Source organism: Hyperoodon ampullatus (assembly GCF_949752795.1).
Source record: "Hyperoodon ampullatus genome assembly, chromosome: 17".
In the NCBI taxonomy this organism is placed as follows: Eukaryota; Metazoa; Chordata; class Mammalia; order Artiodactyla; family Ziphiidae; genus Hyperoodon; species Hyperoodon ampullatus.
Window position 1 is genome coordinate 76,412,336 of NC_136930.1, and position 17,437 is coordinate 76,429,772.

The following is a 17,437-nucleotide window of genomic DNA, read 5'->3' on the forward strand; positions in this document are numbered from 1 at the left end:
GCGGGCACTGCCCCCAGCGTGCCGAGTCCCAGCCTCCCCCAGGGGCTTACGCGTCCCCTCTCTGCTCTTTCTCTTCCAGCTGCTGCTGGCGGCCACAGGCGGGCACTGCGGCCCCGGATGTTAGGAGCCGCCCCTGCCCACTCAGTCGCCTGAAGCCATCTCCTCCTCCTGTCCTCGCTTGAAGGCCCTGCCCCTGGCCCCGGCCCGCTCTGCTCGCTGCCGGACCCTGGCATGTCAAGGCCTGGCCCGCGCCTGCCTGCCCAGCCGGCGGAACCCTGGCGGCCCCGCGAGCTAGGATGAGGGGCCAGGCCGCCGCCCCGGGCGCCCTCTGGATCCTCGGGCCACTGCTGCTGCTGCTGGGGCACCAGGCGGGCACGGCCGCGGGGACGGCCGCGGGGCCCGGGGCCGAGCCGTGTGCCACGCTGGTGCAGGGCAAGTTCTTCGGGTACTTCTCGGCAGCCGCCGTGTTCCCGGCCAACGCCTCGCGCTGCTCCTGGACCCTGCGCAACCCAGACCCGCGCCGCTACACACTCTACGTGAAGGTGGCCAAGGCGCCCTCCTGCAGCGGCCCCACCCGCGTCCGCACCTACCAGTTCGACTCCTTCCTGGAGTCCACACGCACCTACCTGGGCGTGGAGAGCTTCGACGAGGTGCTGAGGCTCTGCGACCCCTCGGCGCCCCTGGCCTTCCTGCAGGCCAGCAAGCAGTTTCTGCAGATGCAGCGGCAGCGGCTGCCCCAGGACGACGGCCCCGCGCCCCAGGACGGGCCCCCCGGCCCCAGTGACGACTTCTCCGTGGAGTACCTGGTCGTGGGCAACCGCAACCCCAGCCGGGCCGCCTGCCAGATGCTGTGCCGCTGGCTGGACGCCTGTCTGGCTGGCAGCCGCAGCTCACACCCCTGTGGCATCATGCAGACCCCCTGTGCCTGCCTGGGCGGGGACACCGGCGACCCTGCCTCTGGCTCCCTGGTGCCTCGCGGGGATGTCTGCCTGAGGGACGGCATGGCTGGTGGCCCCGAGAACTGCCTCACCAGCCTGACCCAGGACCGGGGCAGGGATGGCGCTCCAGGTGAGTGACTGCTAGGAGAGGCCCTGGGGTGGCTCTCTGGCCATACAGTGGGTGGGAAGGGTCTTCTCTGCAGGGCTGCGCTGGCCACCCATCCCCCGAGCACTTCGGGGAAGCCAAGTGCAAAGAGAGAAGTTCTCTGCAGGCTCGCTGAGAATGGGCAGCCTGGGGTGCTTGCCTCTAGCCCCCAGGGTGCTGGGGTGCCTGCCTCATGGGTGGTGCTTGCTAAGTGCTCAGGGAAGGGAGGGATGGAGGGAGGGAGGGAAGAAAGGAAGAATGGGTCTGATTTCTCCCAGGATGAGGGAGTTTTAGATTCCTGGCTGGGGGGAAGGTCCCTCCCTTCTCGCGCAGGACCATTCTCATGGGCCAGCAGGCTGCTGTGGCCTGTGGCCGGGGTCTGCAGGGGCCTCCTGGGACACGGGAGAAAAAGTGAGCAGAGTGGACTCGTGTGGTCAAGGAGATGCAGCGTGGGGACTGCACGTGGTTACAGCCATGCAAACCATCGTGCAGCAGTTAGTTACCCAGCGCCTGTGAGGTGGTCTAGGCGCTGGGGACACGCAATGAAGACAAGAAACAACAAAAACAAAAACAAAACAAAAAAGCCCCGCTCTCGTGGAGCTGCCTTCTGGGTCTGGGCGGTGTTAAACGGCAAAGCACAAGAGACAGGCATGTCAGGTGGTGATGAAGACATCGCGGTGGGGGGGACCCTGGTGGCGGGACTGCATGTCACCTGGAGGTCAGGGGGTCACTTGGTCAGGGGGCTGTGTGCGAGGTTCTGGGAGGGGTGCGGGTGAGCCCCGTGCGGGTCAGAGGGCAGGGCAGGGCAAAGGTGGGGGTGGGCGTGTGCTCGGCTGGTCGCACCTTCTTAGCAGTTTGGGTTCCTCGGTGAGACGGCCACTTGCGCAGGAGGGCGCCATCAGTGGGATGGGACACCTAGCGGGCCCCCTGGCATCGGGGCAGGAGGGAGACCCTGCGTGTGCTTGGAGCGGGACGCCCAGGGTGTCTCGGGAGGCTGGGGTTGCGTCAGGGGACAGCTCTTCACCGAACGTGGAGTTTGAGACACCAGACAGCGTGCCGGGCGCCCGGGGGCCAGGCTGGGCTGGGCGTTCATGCGGGCAGGTCACCGTGGGACCAGGTGACGTGGTCCAGGGCTCTTGGTGTCTCTGGAGCCAGTGAGGCCGATGGATTCCTCCGAATAACGTCTGTAAAGGCATCAAAGAAGCTACGTGGGGTGACAGAGGAACCCAGCTATCCTGGAACATGGTTCTATTCATGGGCCCCGGGCCATGGATCCCAGATTAGAAACCTCCATGGAGTGGTGAGCATAGCTGGAGAGGATCAGGAGAGGAGGGAAGAGGCGGGCAGAGCCCCGGGAGGTGGAGGCGGGGTGGTGCCCAGGAAACCATCAGAAAACCCCCATCTTCTATCAGTTGTGCCAGGGCCCCCCAGTGATGGCGTGGGAGGCTGGGAGGGCTGACCTTCGGGCTGGGCAAGGTAGAGGTCACTGTGACCTTGGCGTGGGCAGGCCCCGCAGCGTGGTGGTGGGAGTGGTCCTCAGGGCATGGGGAGGAGGAGAATGGAGCAGAGATGCCGGGCCGGCGGCTAGTTTGGGAGGTGGGTGGATGCAGGAGGACCAGGGGGGCAAGGGCCTGGCCGGACATGTCGCTCAGCCACTCCCCAGTGGCCACCTGCCCCTGTGCCTCAGCGTCTTCGTTGGCAAAGTGCTGACTGCTTTGAGGGACTATTCAGTCACCTCAGACCTGATTGCCCTGGGGCCTGGCCCACACTGGAAGCCAAAGCACAAGAGCTGATCTCTATTAGCATATCTGGGCAGTGACCGTGCGGGTAGATACCTGGTATAGCTGGAGCCGTGTGGAGCTTACGGGAGAAGGTCAAGGGGACGGGGCTGGTGTGATACATGTGTGGCAAGTGGCAGGAGCTTGTGGGGCTGTGACATCGGTGCTGGAGGGAGCGGGGCCCGCTGCTGGAGTCGGGTGCGGTGGTGGACAGGCCTCCTGGCCGGAGTTTGCATGTTATCATGAGAGCTGAAGGGCCATGGGGGGCTTTAAGCAGAAGGGTGACATCGCTGGGGCTGTAAATGCAGTGTCTGGCTCAGAGGGGGAATCGGGGCAGGGACAGGGCACTGCAGGCATCCAGGAGGGAGCTGACGCTGGCCTGGATGGGAGGAAGGGGGAGGATCTTGGGGGGGCGGGGTGTGGAGCTGACGGACTTGCTGATGCAAAGGATGTGGGCGTGGAGGAAGGAGATGGCTGGACTGCTCCCAGGTTTCTGGCCAGGAGTGAGGACCTCAGCCGAGGTGGGGAAGTGGCAGGGAGGATCGGGCTGGGGAGGAAGATCCAGAGGGCAGAGTGGGACCTGACCGTGAGAGGCCCGTGGGTCATCTCCTGGGAATGTCGTTTGAGAGGGAGCCTTGGGACCTGGCGCCCCAGGATAGGACCAGGTCAGGTTCAAATCCCAGCCCGCCCCACACTCGCTGTGTCCCTGGGCCTTGTCTTTAAAATGGAAGGAGTAAAAACATCTTCTTTTCTTGATTGTTATGAGGAATGAGAACTGGGGTGCAAGTGTTTCTAAGCAGAAGCAACGTCAGTGATGAAATGTCAATCTCTGTGTTTACTATGAGGTGGAGAGTCTAGAGGGCTTGGGGGGCAAAGAGACAGATTGGAGGAGCGGAGCTGTTTGGAGACCGTGGCTGGGTGCTTCGGGCTTTTGCACAGAGATTCTGAGAGTGGGAATGTTTGGAACTGGTGCTGGAAAGGGGGTGGGCAGGCGTGCGTGTGTGTGTGCATGCTTGTGCTCATGCATCCATGTGCATGTATGTGTGCAGTGTGTTACGTGAGCATGTGTGTGTTCATGCATCCATGTGTACAAGTATGCATGTATGTGTGCGTGTATGTGTATCCACGGCATGTATATGTGTGTTCACATGCACATTGCCAGTATTTGTGCTGTGCATGCACGGTGTGTGTGTGCGTGGGTGCAGTGCATCAGGCATGTGTGTGAGTATGTGCATGAGTGTATGGCTGGTGTATACCTGTGTGTGCCTGTGTGCAGTGCATCGGGCATCTGTGTGCATCGTGTTTGTGCGCATGTGCATGTGAGCATGTGCAGGTGTGCACTTGTGGTATGTACATGCTGTGTGTGTGTGTGTGTGTGTGTTGTGTGTGTGTTTAGGCTGGCTCTGTGCAAGCCGATTTCAGCAATCCTGACAAAGCGCAAGTCAAGGCTATGTGGCAGGGCTGGCAGCCTCGTGGAAGACAGTTCGTAGGGCATGAGGGCTGGGGCTGCCACCACGAAGCGAGGAGTTTGACTCCACGGGGCGGGGGACACAGGACATGGTCGCTCAGGCCCACTGGCAGCTCAGACCCCGTGCCTGTGCCCTGGACTCAGAAGGTCCTGATGCTTCTGAGACCTTGGGAGTAAACGTGACCTTAGTAGTGGCAGTAGCCGCGTTCTGCATGTTTCCTTTGTGCAGGAAGCACCCACATCTTAACCAGTTAGCTCTTGCCAGTTTCCCAGAGATGGCTCCCCAGCGAGGCACCTACCTCCCTGCCCAGGGCCTTTGCATGGGCTGTTCCCTGGCCTGGAACACTCTCCCCACGTGCCCACAGGGCTCCCTCCCTTGAGTGCTTGCCCAGATGGCACCTTCTCAAGACGCCCTGGCCCTGCTGCAGAAAGTGGCAGCAGCCCCAGCCCTGCTGTCACCTCACACTCTCTCTCCTCCTCTTTCTCTCTCTTCCCACACGGTATCGCCTGTGAACACTGGAGAATTTCCTGTGTCCTTATTCCCTGTCCCTGCCAGGATGTACCCACCACAGGGCAGGGGAGTTTGCCCTGCTCTCTGACGAAGCCCCGTGTGTGGACCAGTACCTGGCACACAGCAGGCCCTTGATTAATCCTTGCTGAGTGGAAGGAGGCACAGAGACGTTAAGGCAGCCGCCAGGGTCACACAGCTTGTAAGGGGGAGACAGAGAGCAGAGCCAGCCCTTGGTCACCTGGTGGTCCTGCCTGGGGCTTCTCCTGCAGGAGCCCTGCGGGGAGGGTGTGTGTGTGTGTGTTCATGTGTGTGTAGGGGTGGGGTGGTATATGGACCAGAGAGGTCCAGCAGTAATTCAGAAGACACACGGCAGATCCAGACCCCATATCTTGCCTCCGCATCCCTCACGCATGCCAGGGGAGGCTGGCTCAGGCGCGTCCCTCCATAGCCGTGGAGCCGGAGCCGGAGCGAGCAGGAGGCCCAGGCCAGCCCGTGGCCCATTTTCAGCCCTGCCCCCACCCGGCCTGTCCAAATGCCACATGGCCATGTCACGCGTCCGACTGGCAAGCGTTCCTCAGGCCGGAGCAACTGTTCCCTCTGCCCCGCCCGCCGGCTGCCCCTCTGCGCTGCCTGCCCGCTCCCACCCGCTCTCGGGCTGTCCCTCCTTCCCCCTCCCAGAGTCTCTCTGCGTTTTTCTGCCTCTGGTGAGATGGTGCCATTTCTCTCAAGGGTTGTTTTAAATATTCATGTTTTAATTAAAGAATTTTATTGCAGAAGTGACATGTAAGATAATGAAAAAGCGGCATCCTGAGGGCTGGGGGCGAGGGTGCGTGTGTCTCCTTGTGTGTGTGTCCCTGTGTGTGTGTACATGACACTGTGTGTGTCCGTGTGCCCCCTCCATATGCCTGCATGGGGCGGGGGGCTGGAGCCTGAGCGTGTGAGTGTGTGACATCCCGGGCGTGTGCTGGGCTGCGATGCCGGCCTGGGGGGCCGTGACCTGCCCAAGGCCACACAACCAGTGGAGAGGCCGAGCGCTCCACCGCCACCTCCAGACCCGTCGCCTCTCAGCTGGGGCGCCCCCTGCCCTGACAACCCCCCCAAGGGCTTTGGAGCCTTTCCAACCCTAAATGCCCCACAGCTTCCCTCGGGGGGGAGGCTGCCAGCCCTCTCTGGGCCCTGCAGGGTGTGGAGAGGGGCTGGGCTGGGGGGAGGGACGAGTGGCGAATTCCAGGGGGAAGGGCGTGTCTCTGGAGTTTGGGGGCAGCTGGGCGCATGGGGGTGGGGAGCAGGGGCGGGGCGGGAGTAGGAAGGGTGAGGGCCTCCCTGCCAGGCCTGGGTGTGTCATCCCAGCCGGGGGAGCTGCGCTTTTGCACAAGGGCCAATTTAGAAAAATCTGGAAAACAAGGTTTCAGGCCCCATTGTAGACAGCCCCCATTCCAGATGGAAATAGCAAGATGTGACCCCATGAAAACAGTAAGTGCGCACGCGGGGCATCACCCACAGAGGACCTGCCACGAGAGGCCAGAGCTCACCCCACACCACCCGGTGGCGAGGGAGACGGGGAGTTGTGGCCCTGCTGGGGTCCCACTTCCCTAAAAGATGGGGAGAAGGGCTGTCGGTCGTATAGCCAAGGCTCAGGGAGGAGAAGAGACCTGCCCAGGTCATCCAGCGCCGAAGGGCAAAGCCGGGTGGGACCCAGGCCTTCGAGCTTGTAACGGGCACCCTTCTTGGGGGGCACCTGCCTGACTCAGGGAAAGCAGCATTGAGAAAGTAAGTAACCCTGAAGATGGGGCCAAGTCACCCCCCAGTTTCCCTTCTGTGAAATAGGGATGGGACAGTACCTGCTCATAGGGTCTTGGCGCCTCTACCATGCTTGGAGGAGCCCTCCTTGTCCTCCTTCTCTGGCAAGTGGCCCCGTGGGCAGTGGGCACGGCTCTCAGCCCGTCCTGAGATCCAGGGGTGCCTGCGGCAGCTGGGCGGACTGCTGGTCACTCGGGCCCCGATAGTGGGAGCTGCAGGCCTTAGTGAAGGATGCACCAAGTCTGGACCTGTGGAGCCAGGGGCGCTGTGGACTGGGGATTGGGTTGGAGAGGGGCTTCAGGGAGCTGTCCAGTTTCCCTGTGGTCCTCATTTGCACATCCATGCAGGGGGCTGAGAGGAGGAGCCTGCATGCCGCAGTACAGACCTTAACTCGGCGTGGGGTAGGGGTCTGCACAGGGGCTGGACTTCGCCGAGCTGGATGTGTATGGAACCCAGCCTGACGGTCACGGCCCGGGGCGGGGCGGGGCGGGGCGGGGCGGGGCGGGGCGGGACGGGGCGGGAATGGGCAGGGGCTGACCGCCCCCCAAGCCGGGTGCTGCCTGACCTGCTAGACTGGGGAGACCTCTGCTGGAGGAGACGGGAAGTGCACTGCTCCCCTGCTCCAAAGGGGACCCAGGAGGCGGGAAGGCCCAGCGGGAAGAGGGCCTCCCCCGGCGCCCTCATCCCAGCTGACTGGGGGCGCAGGGACCAGGGAGGCCATGGCCTGCAGGCTGGGGCACCAGGGTGGGAAGGGGGCCAGGAGCCCCCCTCTCCGTGTGCTCTCTCTCCTGGGAGGCCAAGGCTGCCTGGCGGCCATTAATTGGCTCTATTCATCCCTTAATGAGATGGAAATGAGGCTTCCAGACAGAGGGGGCATTGAGCCCGGGAAGAATGGCGGCTTCTTTCCGGGCCTGGAGGGGCAGCCCACCCCCCAGCCTTGCCCACTCCTCTGCTGCCCCCTCAAAGCCCACCCAGCCCAGGAGCACCGTGGCCACCCAGCAAAGGGTGGCCTGAGTTCCTCTGTGCCCAGCTCTGCGGGCACCAGGAGCCCTGCCTGGGTAATTCCCTGGTCGTGGATGCATTTGCTTGACAAACATTTATCAGGTGTCAGCCGTGGGGGGGACACACGTTAAAAATAAAAATGGTAACAAAAATAGCAGCTACTATTAACTGAGTGTCACCAGTGGTGGGAGTGTGGCCAAGGTCGGGGTCAGTCTGTGACTGGGATCAGGGCTCAGTATGTGATAGGGGACCAGAGATCCTGTGTCCAGGATCAGAAGTCCATCTGTGAAGAGGATCAAGGCCCAGTGTGTGATCAGGGTCAGGAATCAGCATGTGACCAGGGTCAGGGCTAGGCCTGGGGGGCAGTCTGTGCTCTGGACCTCCTGCCTGGCCTCTCCTGATATGACCCCTCCTCTCCTCCCCCTCCCCCCACCACATCCCCACCGCCTGGGTCACCAAGGTAACCAGCCCTGAAATTGTGGGTGTTTTGGCAGCGGAGGCCTAACCTGAGTCTATCCTGAAAGACTGAGCTCTGCGGCAGTTGCCATGGGAACCAAGTGGCATCCTCCGATTAGCCAGCTTGGACACCCTCTCTCTCCCACCCACTTCCAGCTTCCACGTCACTCAGGCTTCCGCGCGGGGGCTGGGCTGGGGCAGCAAAGGGGGACAGGCAGGACGTGCCCACCTTGTCCCTGCCGGCAGGCCTGTCTCCCTGGACTCCAGGCCTCCCTGTTCCTTTGTCTCAGTATGATGGGACAGGGTGGCTTCAGCAGGTGAGACCACTGAAGCCTGGAGCGCCAGGCTGGGGGTGGTCCTGGCGGGCAGCCTCTGCCTGCGGGGCGGTGTAGGGGGGGCGCTTGGAATCTGATCATGAGTCCAGTCCCAGCTCCTCTCCTTGTCAGCCCGGTGGATAACTTGGCCTCCCTGTCTGCATCTGCCAAATGGGCGTGGTTGCGGGGCTGACGGTCCGCGCCTAGAGTGGCGGCAGTGAGGGCCCCATATCTGCGCAGTCACACCCTCAGAGCTGAGCCACTCACCAGTCCTGCCCACCAGTCCTGCCCACCAGTCCTGCCGAGTGCACCTGGAGGCTGCCCTGGGGGCTCCCCACCCCCTCCCCCCGGGGCCCTGGCCTGCGTGTCTCTCACCCCCAGGGCACGGACATTTCTGTCCACAACGAAGTCGTATTTGTATAGCGTCCTCCATACTTCTGGTTCTTACTCAGCCCTGGGGACCCTGGCGCCTGCCTTCTGAGGCTTGGGCCGCCATGCCTCCTCAACTCCAGGGCAGATCCTCCTGCAGGTGGCGGGGGGGGGGCGGGTCACCAGCCCCTGACTGTCTGGACCACCCCTCTTTGAGCCTCAGTTTGCTCTGCTGTAAGTGGGGTGAGCATTTGGTTCCTGGGTGGACTGGGACTCGAGGTTCCTGAGGCATCTGGCACGGAGTGGGGGGAGACAGGGGTGGGGGAGTCAGTACTCGCCTGCCCAGGATGCCGCCCTGAGAGCCGGCCTTGAGGGAAGCAACCGTCCTTGATGGGTGTATGGGCCGGGTCCAACAACCTGGGCGATTCCTGGTCGGCCCCCTCGTAACTGGGGGAGCACGGGCATCCCGTCACTAGGGCAGGCCTCGGTCTTCCCATCTGAACAATGGGAGCAGAAAGGCCTCCCTTGTGGGAGCACAGGACGTCACGCCCAGACCCAGGAAGGGGCTCAGAACCAGGCCCCTCGGCCCCCTGAAGCGAGGGTCCCTGCCAAGCTCAGCCGGGCTCCCACAGAGTGAGAAGCTCCTCCCTGGGCCGCCGCCGCACGGCTAGGAACCAAGTGTTACTGCGCGTGCGCGAGGGGCAGAGCCGGGTCCACGCCCACCCACAGACGACAGCGATTAAGGTCCGAGCCGGCCCCCCCTACAGGTCCCTGTCTGGGTGCGTCGGCCCGCCCACCTGCCCCACCCACCTGCGTGACCCACCAGCATGGCAAGTCTGGAGGACAGGAGGCCTGACTTCTGTGTGCCCTTGGCCCCTTGATGCTCCGCCTCTCTGGGCTCAGGGGGAAGTGAGACGTACGGGAGGGTGGGTTCTGCAAGGCGAAAGAAGATTCCTCAAGGGCTTGGGGGCGTGGAGGGAGAAATGAGCCCCGCCTTCCAAACCGGGGGAATTGGGCTCCCTCCCCCGCCTCCCGTCCATTTGCTTCCGGCGCCCCCTGCTGGTCGGTTCCCAGCACAGGCGCAGGGAGCACTGGGAGGGGCTCTGGCACCTTTCAAGCGGCCCCCCACAGAACAGAGCACATGGACGCCCAACTTGCTGCAGATCAGAGCGAGATCTCTGGGATCGACTCCGACCCCAGTGACGCCCACACCTGTCGTCTCCCAGCCATTTCTTGCTATTTACCCTCACAGGCGTCAGTCCTAGGAAGTAGTGCCCTCATCCTCTGGTGAGGGGTGTGAGGCCAGGGCAGGGTGGACTTAACCATCCCACGGTCGTGGGTGCTGGGGCCACCATGTGAACCTGGTCTTTCGGCTCCAGTGCCCACCCTCCAGGATCTGCACAGTCCTCATTCTCACCCTATGTGCTCCCCAGATAAGCCAGGCTCCAGGAGGCATCAGGGACGCTCCTGCTGGGCAGGTGTGACCTGCCCTTGGCCAGCCTGGCTCCGCTGCTCCAGCCCCGGGTGAGCAGGCAGCATGGGGCAGTGGCCCAGCTCTAGTGCAGCTCCCAGTGCTGGGCCTTGGCAATGCCATCTCCTCGCCTCCTCATACATGGGTGCCGTGTCAGGGGGCTGTGTGCAGGGTGCCCGGCCCAAAGTAGGCACTCGGTGAGGCTGAGTGCCCTTGTTGAGTCTGCCCTGACCCTGCTATGCTGGGAGTGTAGGGGCCCTGGGGTTCCCCAGGACAAATGGGGTGGCGGCACCAGAGTCCCTCGAGGCGGGAGTGATCTGGGCACCTTAAGCGTGGCCTTTGAACGGAAAGCCTGGATGAAGCAGCCCCTTCCTGAGCGAATCAGTGCGGCCTCCAGCTCTGGCCCAAGATGTGTGGCCTCCCTGCTCCTCACTCCTCAGTGGCTCTCCAGTACTTCGAGGCTGTCCCTCTTAGTGTCCTTGGTGGCACTGGGGCCACCAAGGGGCTCAGAACTTCGGGGGCACGAGGTCATGATGGTTGGGGGGCCGGGGCCGGGATGGAGAAGACCCTTGAGAGGGCTGAAGGAGGGTGGCCGTAGGGGCCTGGAGGCCCTCAGCAGCCAGTCTCTGCTGGGCCTGGGGGAGGCTCCGCCTGGCGGGGCCCTGGGTGTGAGACCCTACTCGGCTACCAGGGGTGGGACCTCGGTCACCTCTGGTGTCCCTGCGTGTGGTGGGGGAATGAGCACATGGGTCATGGAGGGTGATGGGGGGATGAGCAAACTGAGGCTCAGAGGAAACTGGACTGAGGACCATGGGGAGGGGGTTCAGCAGGGCGTGAGGCTCGGTGCCAGGCAGGAGAGCCCCTCTGCCCCCAGCCCATCACCCGGCCCTCGGTATAAGGCAGCTGTTGGGGTGGGCAGGGGTGTCATTCATTCATTCATTCATTCATTCATTCTCCAGACCCACCTGGGGCTCCAGCTCTGTGTCCAGCCCCACACTGGGGACCTGGATTCAAAGCCAGTGGAGACCCTGGCCCAGGTGCCTGTAGACAGAGCCGGAGAGCACAGAGACTCCAGAGAGAAGTGGGGTGGGCCCCGGACCCCAACTTGCCCGGCACCTCTGCCCCTCCCTGCCCTGTCGGCCTCTGCTTCACACCCCATCACGAACCCCGTCCAGGCCCACACTTGCCTCCTAGCTGACCCTCCAGGGTGCTATGCTGGTTCCGACGCGGAGGCCTCTTCGCAGGGGCCGCTGTGCCCCAGATCCCTGCCTGGGAGACCCCTAGAGGTCACTCCCCGAAAGACACCGCAGCCCTTTGCCCCTGGCCCTGACCCCTGCCCTCTGGTCCCCACCAGGCGGCTGGAAGCTGTGGTCCCTGTGGGGCGAGTGCACGCGGGACTGCGGGGGAGGCCTGCAGACGCGGACGCGCACCTGCCTGCCCGCGCCGGGCATTGAAGGCGGCGGCTGCGAGGGGGTGCTGGAGGAGGGCCGCCTGTGCAACCGCAAGGCCTGCGGCCGTGAGTGCGCGGACTGGCGGGTCCCGGGCGGAGCCGGGGGAGGGAGGGGCTCGGGGCGGGGTCAGGTGGAGGCAGGAACCCGGACTGGGCCGGGCCGGGCGGGGAAAAGGGCGGGGAGGGGGGGGGGCAGGACCTGGCCAGGTGAGGGGCGGGACCTGGGGCAGGGGCGGGGTCAGAGGGTGGAGCCTTCCAGGGGCGGGACCAGTAGAAGTAAGGGCCCAGGAGGAGGGGTGGGACCCGGTGTTAGGACTGGATGGGCCTTTCTTAGCACCTGTGGATTGGGAATTCTGGGGTGCACGTGGAAAGCCGGCTGTGGGGCTTGTCTCGCCACCGCCATCCCTAGCCCTGGCCAGACCCGACTGTCCCAGCCGGATGCTGCCTCCAGGATGTATTTCTCTAATAAGGCTCTCTAATGACCTCATGCATATTTTAGCTGCTTCCATAAAATTAAATCAAGTTATAATGAGATTGTCATTCTTCGGGTTGTTTTTTCCCCGACGAACTTTCTTGGGGAGAGGAGTTCATCTCAGAAGCCTGGAGAGGGCCCTGGGGTGTCGGGGCTGGGCCGTGGGGGGCAGGATCACTGGCGGGGTGCTGAGCTGCGGAGAGCAGTAGCCATTCAGACGTGCTGCCCCGCGGGTGACTCCTGTGGGCCCCGGAGGAAGAGAGGGACGGGCGCAGGGCAGGGGAGACTGGACCAGACAGGGATTGGCGCCAGGCCAGGGTGCCCTGGTCCCGAGTTTCCCACCTGTCCAGTGCGGCCAAGTGGCCCTGGTGCTGACAAGCCCGGGCCCCGCTGCGGCTGGGGACCGAGGGGCCAAGGTCCGAGAGCGCCCCTCTAGAGCTGCAGGGCGGGGGCTGCAGGCCACGGCCTGGACGCTTACCTGAACCTGCCCTGCAGCCGCCGGACGCACCAACTCCCGGAGCCAGTCCCTACGGTCCACGGATGCCCGGCGGCGCGAGCAGCTGGGCGACGAGCTGCAGCAGTTTGGGTTTCCTGCCCCGCAGACAGGTGAGTGGCAGCGGCTGGGCGGGGCTGACACGCAAATGCACTAAAACCCTGGGAAGTGGGGAAAGTTGGTTTCAGGGGACTGGGTCTTTGGGCAAGTACTCTACGTTATTAATTGCTGTTGCTTCTATGTAATGACTGTGATAATTTTCCATAATTAGACTAACCTCTCAGGTGCCAGGCGCTTGTCTCCAGGCGCACTGGATTTAGGGGAAGTGGTGTGAGGAGAAGGGGACTGTCGAGAAAAAAAAAGGGGTGGGGTGCTCAAGGGCTTTGCTGCGGCCGCCTGAGGGTCTGACCGTAGCTCGGGTGCAGGGGCAGCAGCAGACCTGTGATGCTGTAGGTCTGGGCCCACAGGTGACCCCGCGGCCGAGGAGTGGTCCCCGTGGAGCGTGTGCTCCAGCACCTGCGGCGAGGGCTGGCAGACTCGCACGCGCTTCTGCGTGTCGTCCTCCTACAGCACGCAGTGCAGCGGGCCCCTGCGGGAGCAGCGGCTGTGCAACAACTCCGCCGTGTGTCCAGGTGGGCGGCGCGCCGTGGGGGAGGCGGGGATAACGGGAGCAGGGGGCGGGGCGTCCGGGGCAGGGGGCGGGGCGTCCGGGGCGGGTGACCGGGCTGCGGGCTCGGGCAGGCGGGGGTCGCAGAGTGCTCTGATCCTTCCGTAGTGCACGGCGCCTGGGACGAGTGGTCGCCTTGGAGCCTGTGCTCCAGCACCTGCGGCCGCGGCTTCCGGGACCGCACGCGCACCTGCAGGCCACCCCAGTTTGGAGGCAACCCCTGTGAGGGCCCGGAGAAGCAAACCAAGTTCTGCAACATCGCTCTGTGCCCTGGTAGGTGAGAGGGAGGGCGCTGGGTGAGGTGGGACAGGGGCGGGAAGGGAAGGGAAGGGCCCAGTGGGCCACCGGCCAGCCCCGGGAGCCCCGCTTTGCCCGCTCAGACCCACCTGCCGGGGGGCTCAGAGGTTGGAACCTCAGGCTGTGATGAGGCTGAGGCTTGGAGACCTTGGGGAGTTCTCACTCGCGTACCGTGGGCGTTAAGGTGATGGGCCCTCTTGGGTGTCACACCCATGCCTCAGACTTCGTGGGGGTGTGGTGGGCCACACCTGTGGGGTGTTCACGCCTGTGCCCCAGGCTGGGTGTGGGCCCTGGGTTTTCACGCTGCCTTCCTGTCCCCTTCCTCCCCTGGGCCGGGCAGTGGACGGAAACTGGAATGAGTGGTCCAGCTGGAGCTCGTGCTCCGCCAGCTGCTCTCAGGGCCGGCAGCAGCGCACGCGCGAGTGCAACGGGCCTTCGTACGGGGGCGCCGAGTGCCAGGGCCACTGGGTGGAAACGCGAGACTGCTTCCTGCAGCAGTGTCCAGGTCAGGGCCATGCTCCGGGGCCTGCGGGTGGGGGGATCTGGTGGGCGTGAGCCACTCGGGAGGGGTGAGACCTCGGGAGGCTCATGGTGGGCCCTTGTACACGGCCCTGGGGATGTGGGGGGCCGGAGGGGGGGTGACCGTGAGGGACCAGTGCACGTGAGGCATTTGTCTTATCCTGCATCAGTCTGGGCTCTGGCTTCCCCTCTCTGGGTCTCGACTTCTTTCTCCTCGTGGCTTCCTGTCCCTACGTCCCTGTGTCCGCACCCTCCTCATCCCCATCTTCGTGGCTCTGTGCATGGCCGTGTCCCGCAGTGGATGGGAAGTGGCAGGCCTGGACGTCGTGGGGCGGCTGCAGTGTCACGTGTGGAGGTGGCACCCAGCGGCGGGAGCGCGCCTGCTTGGGGCCCTTCTTCGGGGGGACAGCCTGCCGGGGCCCACAAGATGAACACCGGCAGTGCAGTGCCCAGCGGTGTCCCGGTGAGTGTCCCACACTCCCACCCCACGGCTGGACTCTGGGGAGGGGCCTCCTGAGTGGCGGGGGAGGGAGCTTGGAGCTTAGCTCTACTGGGAAAAGACTCCCCCTCGTGAGGGTAGATGTCTTGCAGGGGTCTTGGCCTTCCTGACCCTGCTGCCAGGTCTCGGCCCACCCCCCGTACCCCACCCCCACTCACATTTCTAGCCCCTTGGCAGAGCCCCATGAGATCTGTGATGAGGACAACTTGGGCACTGTGATCTGGAAGGAGACCCCGGCGGGAGAGGTGGCTGCAGTCCGGTGTCCTCGCAACGCCACAGGTGAGGGCCGATGGGGCAGGTGTTGTGTGGGGCCTTCCTCACAGAGGTGCATGGAAGGCACCGAGATGCCCCTTCAGGCCCGCCCACGGAGCTGTCAGCTCAGGGCACGTGGCCCAGACCCTGCCCAGGCAGCCCTGTGCACACAGGCGGGGGTCCGGGGCCGCCGCGTCCTGAGAGCTCACCAGGAACCAACGCCAGCATGAAGCCCTTTAGTGCGATGTCCCACAAAGTCCCCCATTTACACATGGGAAACTGAGGCACAGAGGAGTTAACACACTTGCCCTGGGCTGGGGGGCCATTAAGTCGGAAGTCGGCTTTGAACACGGTCATCTTAATCCCCGTGCAGCCCTGTGGAGTGATGGGAGGTGTGGAAAAAGCAGGGTGGGCTCCCAGAAGGGGCCCGGCGCATCAAGCTTGGCTTGGTTTTCTTTGCCCCTCTTATCTGAGGAGTGCATGAAGTTTTGTACCCCTGTTTGTTGTGTGACATACAGGAAGTGACTTAACCTCTCTGAACTTTGGTTTTCCTTCAGTAAAACAAGTGTGTTGTGAGTTCCCCACCACCTGACAGGGCTGGTCCATGTGGTGGAGGCTGTGTATTTCCAGCTGTGGTTGTAGCCCCCCTTCCCAAAATAATACATGTTCTGGGTAGCGTCTTACAAATACAGGGAAGCCAAATGAATAAAATACATGTCACAGAATGGTGTGACTTCTTTGGCCTTTTGTCTGCATGTATGACCTCTCATTTGGATTTTGCACCACGCTGTGGAGCAGGTGTCCTGTCCTGCCCCGTGGCACCTGTTGGATGACAGGCTTGTGGCAGTTCCCCAGGGTCATCACCGCTGCGTGTGTGCACAGCTGTGCCTGGCTCCCTGGGAGTAAGTTCTGAGTCATAGGCTGTGCCCGTGTTCCAGGCCGTCGACACCTGATGCCAGTCAGCCCCAAGGCTGCCCAGTGTCCACAGCACACCCGGGCCATCGGGGGCCCCTGATCCCAGGAGTGAAGCTAGGCAGAGCCCGTTGGTTCTCCCCAGGGCTCCGGATAGGAAGGGGCCCCAAGAGAGGCCCTGGGCTGAACACTGAAGCCCCTCACTCGGCCCAGGGCTCTGCCTCCACGCCGGGGGGATGCCTGCAGGTTTGGCTCCTGCCAGGTTCCAGTGCTTGGCCTGTGGCATCTGCTCAGAAATGCTTTGAGTGAGGGAATTCCCTGGTTGTCCAATGGCTAGGACTCCAAGCTCTCATTGCTGAGGGCCGGGGTTCAGTCCCTGGTTGGGGAGCTAAAATCCCACAAGCCACGCGGCCAAACAAAACAAAACAAAACAAAAGCAACAAACAAACAAACATTAAAAAAAAGAAATCTTTTGAGTGAAAGAAACTAAGGGATGCCTGGCCCCCACGCCAGCTCTGCTCTTGGAATGAGGGCACAGGCGAGTGCCTGCTTTTAGGGCTGTAGGGTCTCATCCAGAGGGGCTTGTGCCTGGGAGCCGGGGGTGGGACTCCCACTCCCACCCCGGACGTGGGCATCTACCAGAGAAGTGGGAGACAGGGCTGACCCACCATCTCCCCAGGCCTCATCCTGCGACGCTGTGAGCTGGACGAGGAGGGCATCGCCTACTGGGAGCCCCCCACCTACATCCGCTGTGTCTCCATCGACTACCGAAACATCCAGATGATGGTGAGGCCGGCCCCGGGGTCTCCCGCCCCACCCATCACTCCAGGGCTCACCTCTGCCCTCCGTCCTCAGACATAACCCTGTGTCCCCAGTGGCACGCTCTGTGAGTCAGCCATGGCCACTGGCTGCGGGCTGCAGAGGACCCTCTGGGCATGGGAGGTCCTTGGTACCTGCAGAGTCATGGCACTCATACCCTCCACCTCCCCAGACCCGGGAGCACCTGGCAAAGGCTCAGCGCGGGCTGCCCGGGGAGGGGGTCTCCGAGGTCATCCAGACACTGGTAGAGATCTCCCAGGACGGGACCAGCTACAGCGGGGACCTGCTCTCCACCATCGATGTCCTGAGGAACATGACAGAGATCTTCCGGAGGGCGTACTACAGCCCCACCCCGGGGGATGTACAGGTGGGCGCCCAGGAGGGCGGTCCTCCACCCCAGCCTTAGACCGAGCCCAGATCTCAGATAGAGCTCTGACCCTGGTCACAATCTGAGCCGTGATTCTGGTGCCTTATTCTCTGCTCACTGGCCTTTCTTCCTCTGCCTTTCAGAATTTTGTCCAGATCATCAGCAACCTGCTGGCAGAGGAGAACCGGGACAAGTGGGGGGAGGCGCAGCTGGTAAGGACGCCAGCCTGGGACCCTTGCGGCCAGAGCAGCGGGGGGGGCGCGGGCGTCTCTGGTGGCTCCCTGAGCCCCAGGCCAGCTCAGGGTGGGGTCTTGGGTTCAGATCTTTGAGGAGGTCGCTTATCCTTCTGAGCCTCGGCTTCCCCGCCCGTCGGAGGACAGTGGCTCACCACGTGGGGCTCGGGGAGGGGTGTGAGCAAACGTGTTGGCCGTGGGGTAC

General features: G+C 63.4%; 1 protein-coding gene across 3 annotated transcripts in view; it reads left to right on the forward strand.

Annotated features, from left to right (window-relative positions):
- Positions 1-296: 296 nt before the first annotated feature.
- Positions 297-17,437, forward strand: part of ADGRB1 (adhesion G protein-coupled receptor B1) — a gene marked incomplete at both ends in the record, with an annotated part of 70,116 nt that continues 52,975 nt past the window's right edge. For all 3 annotated transcript variants that reach the window (XM_079722220.1, XM_079722221.1, XM_079722222.1), the window contains 11 exons: positions 297-1,068; positions 11,607-11,768; positions 12,670-12,780; positions 13,135-13,299; positions 13,443-13,607; positions 13,972-14,136; positions 14,449-14,613; positions 14,827-14,928; positions 16,493-16,599; positions 16,805-16,999; positions 17,143-17,211. In XM_079722220.1, coding sequence (XP_079578346.1) covers positions 297-1,068; positions 11,607-11,768; positions 12,670-12,780; positions 13,135-13,299; positions 13,443-13,607; positions 13,972-14,136; positions 14,449-14,613; positions 14,827-14,928; positions 16,493-16,599; positions 16,805-16,999; positions 17,143-17,211 — 2,178 coding nt within the window. The remainder of the gene's footprint in view (positions 1,069-11,606; positions 11,769-12,669; positions 12,781-13,134; positions 13,300-13,442; positions 13,608-13,971; positions 14,137-14,448; positions 14,614-14,826; positions 14,929-16,492; positions 16,600-16,804; positions 17,000-17,142; positions 17,212-17,437) is intronic.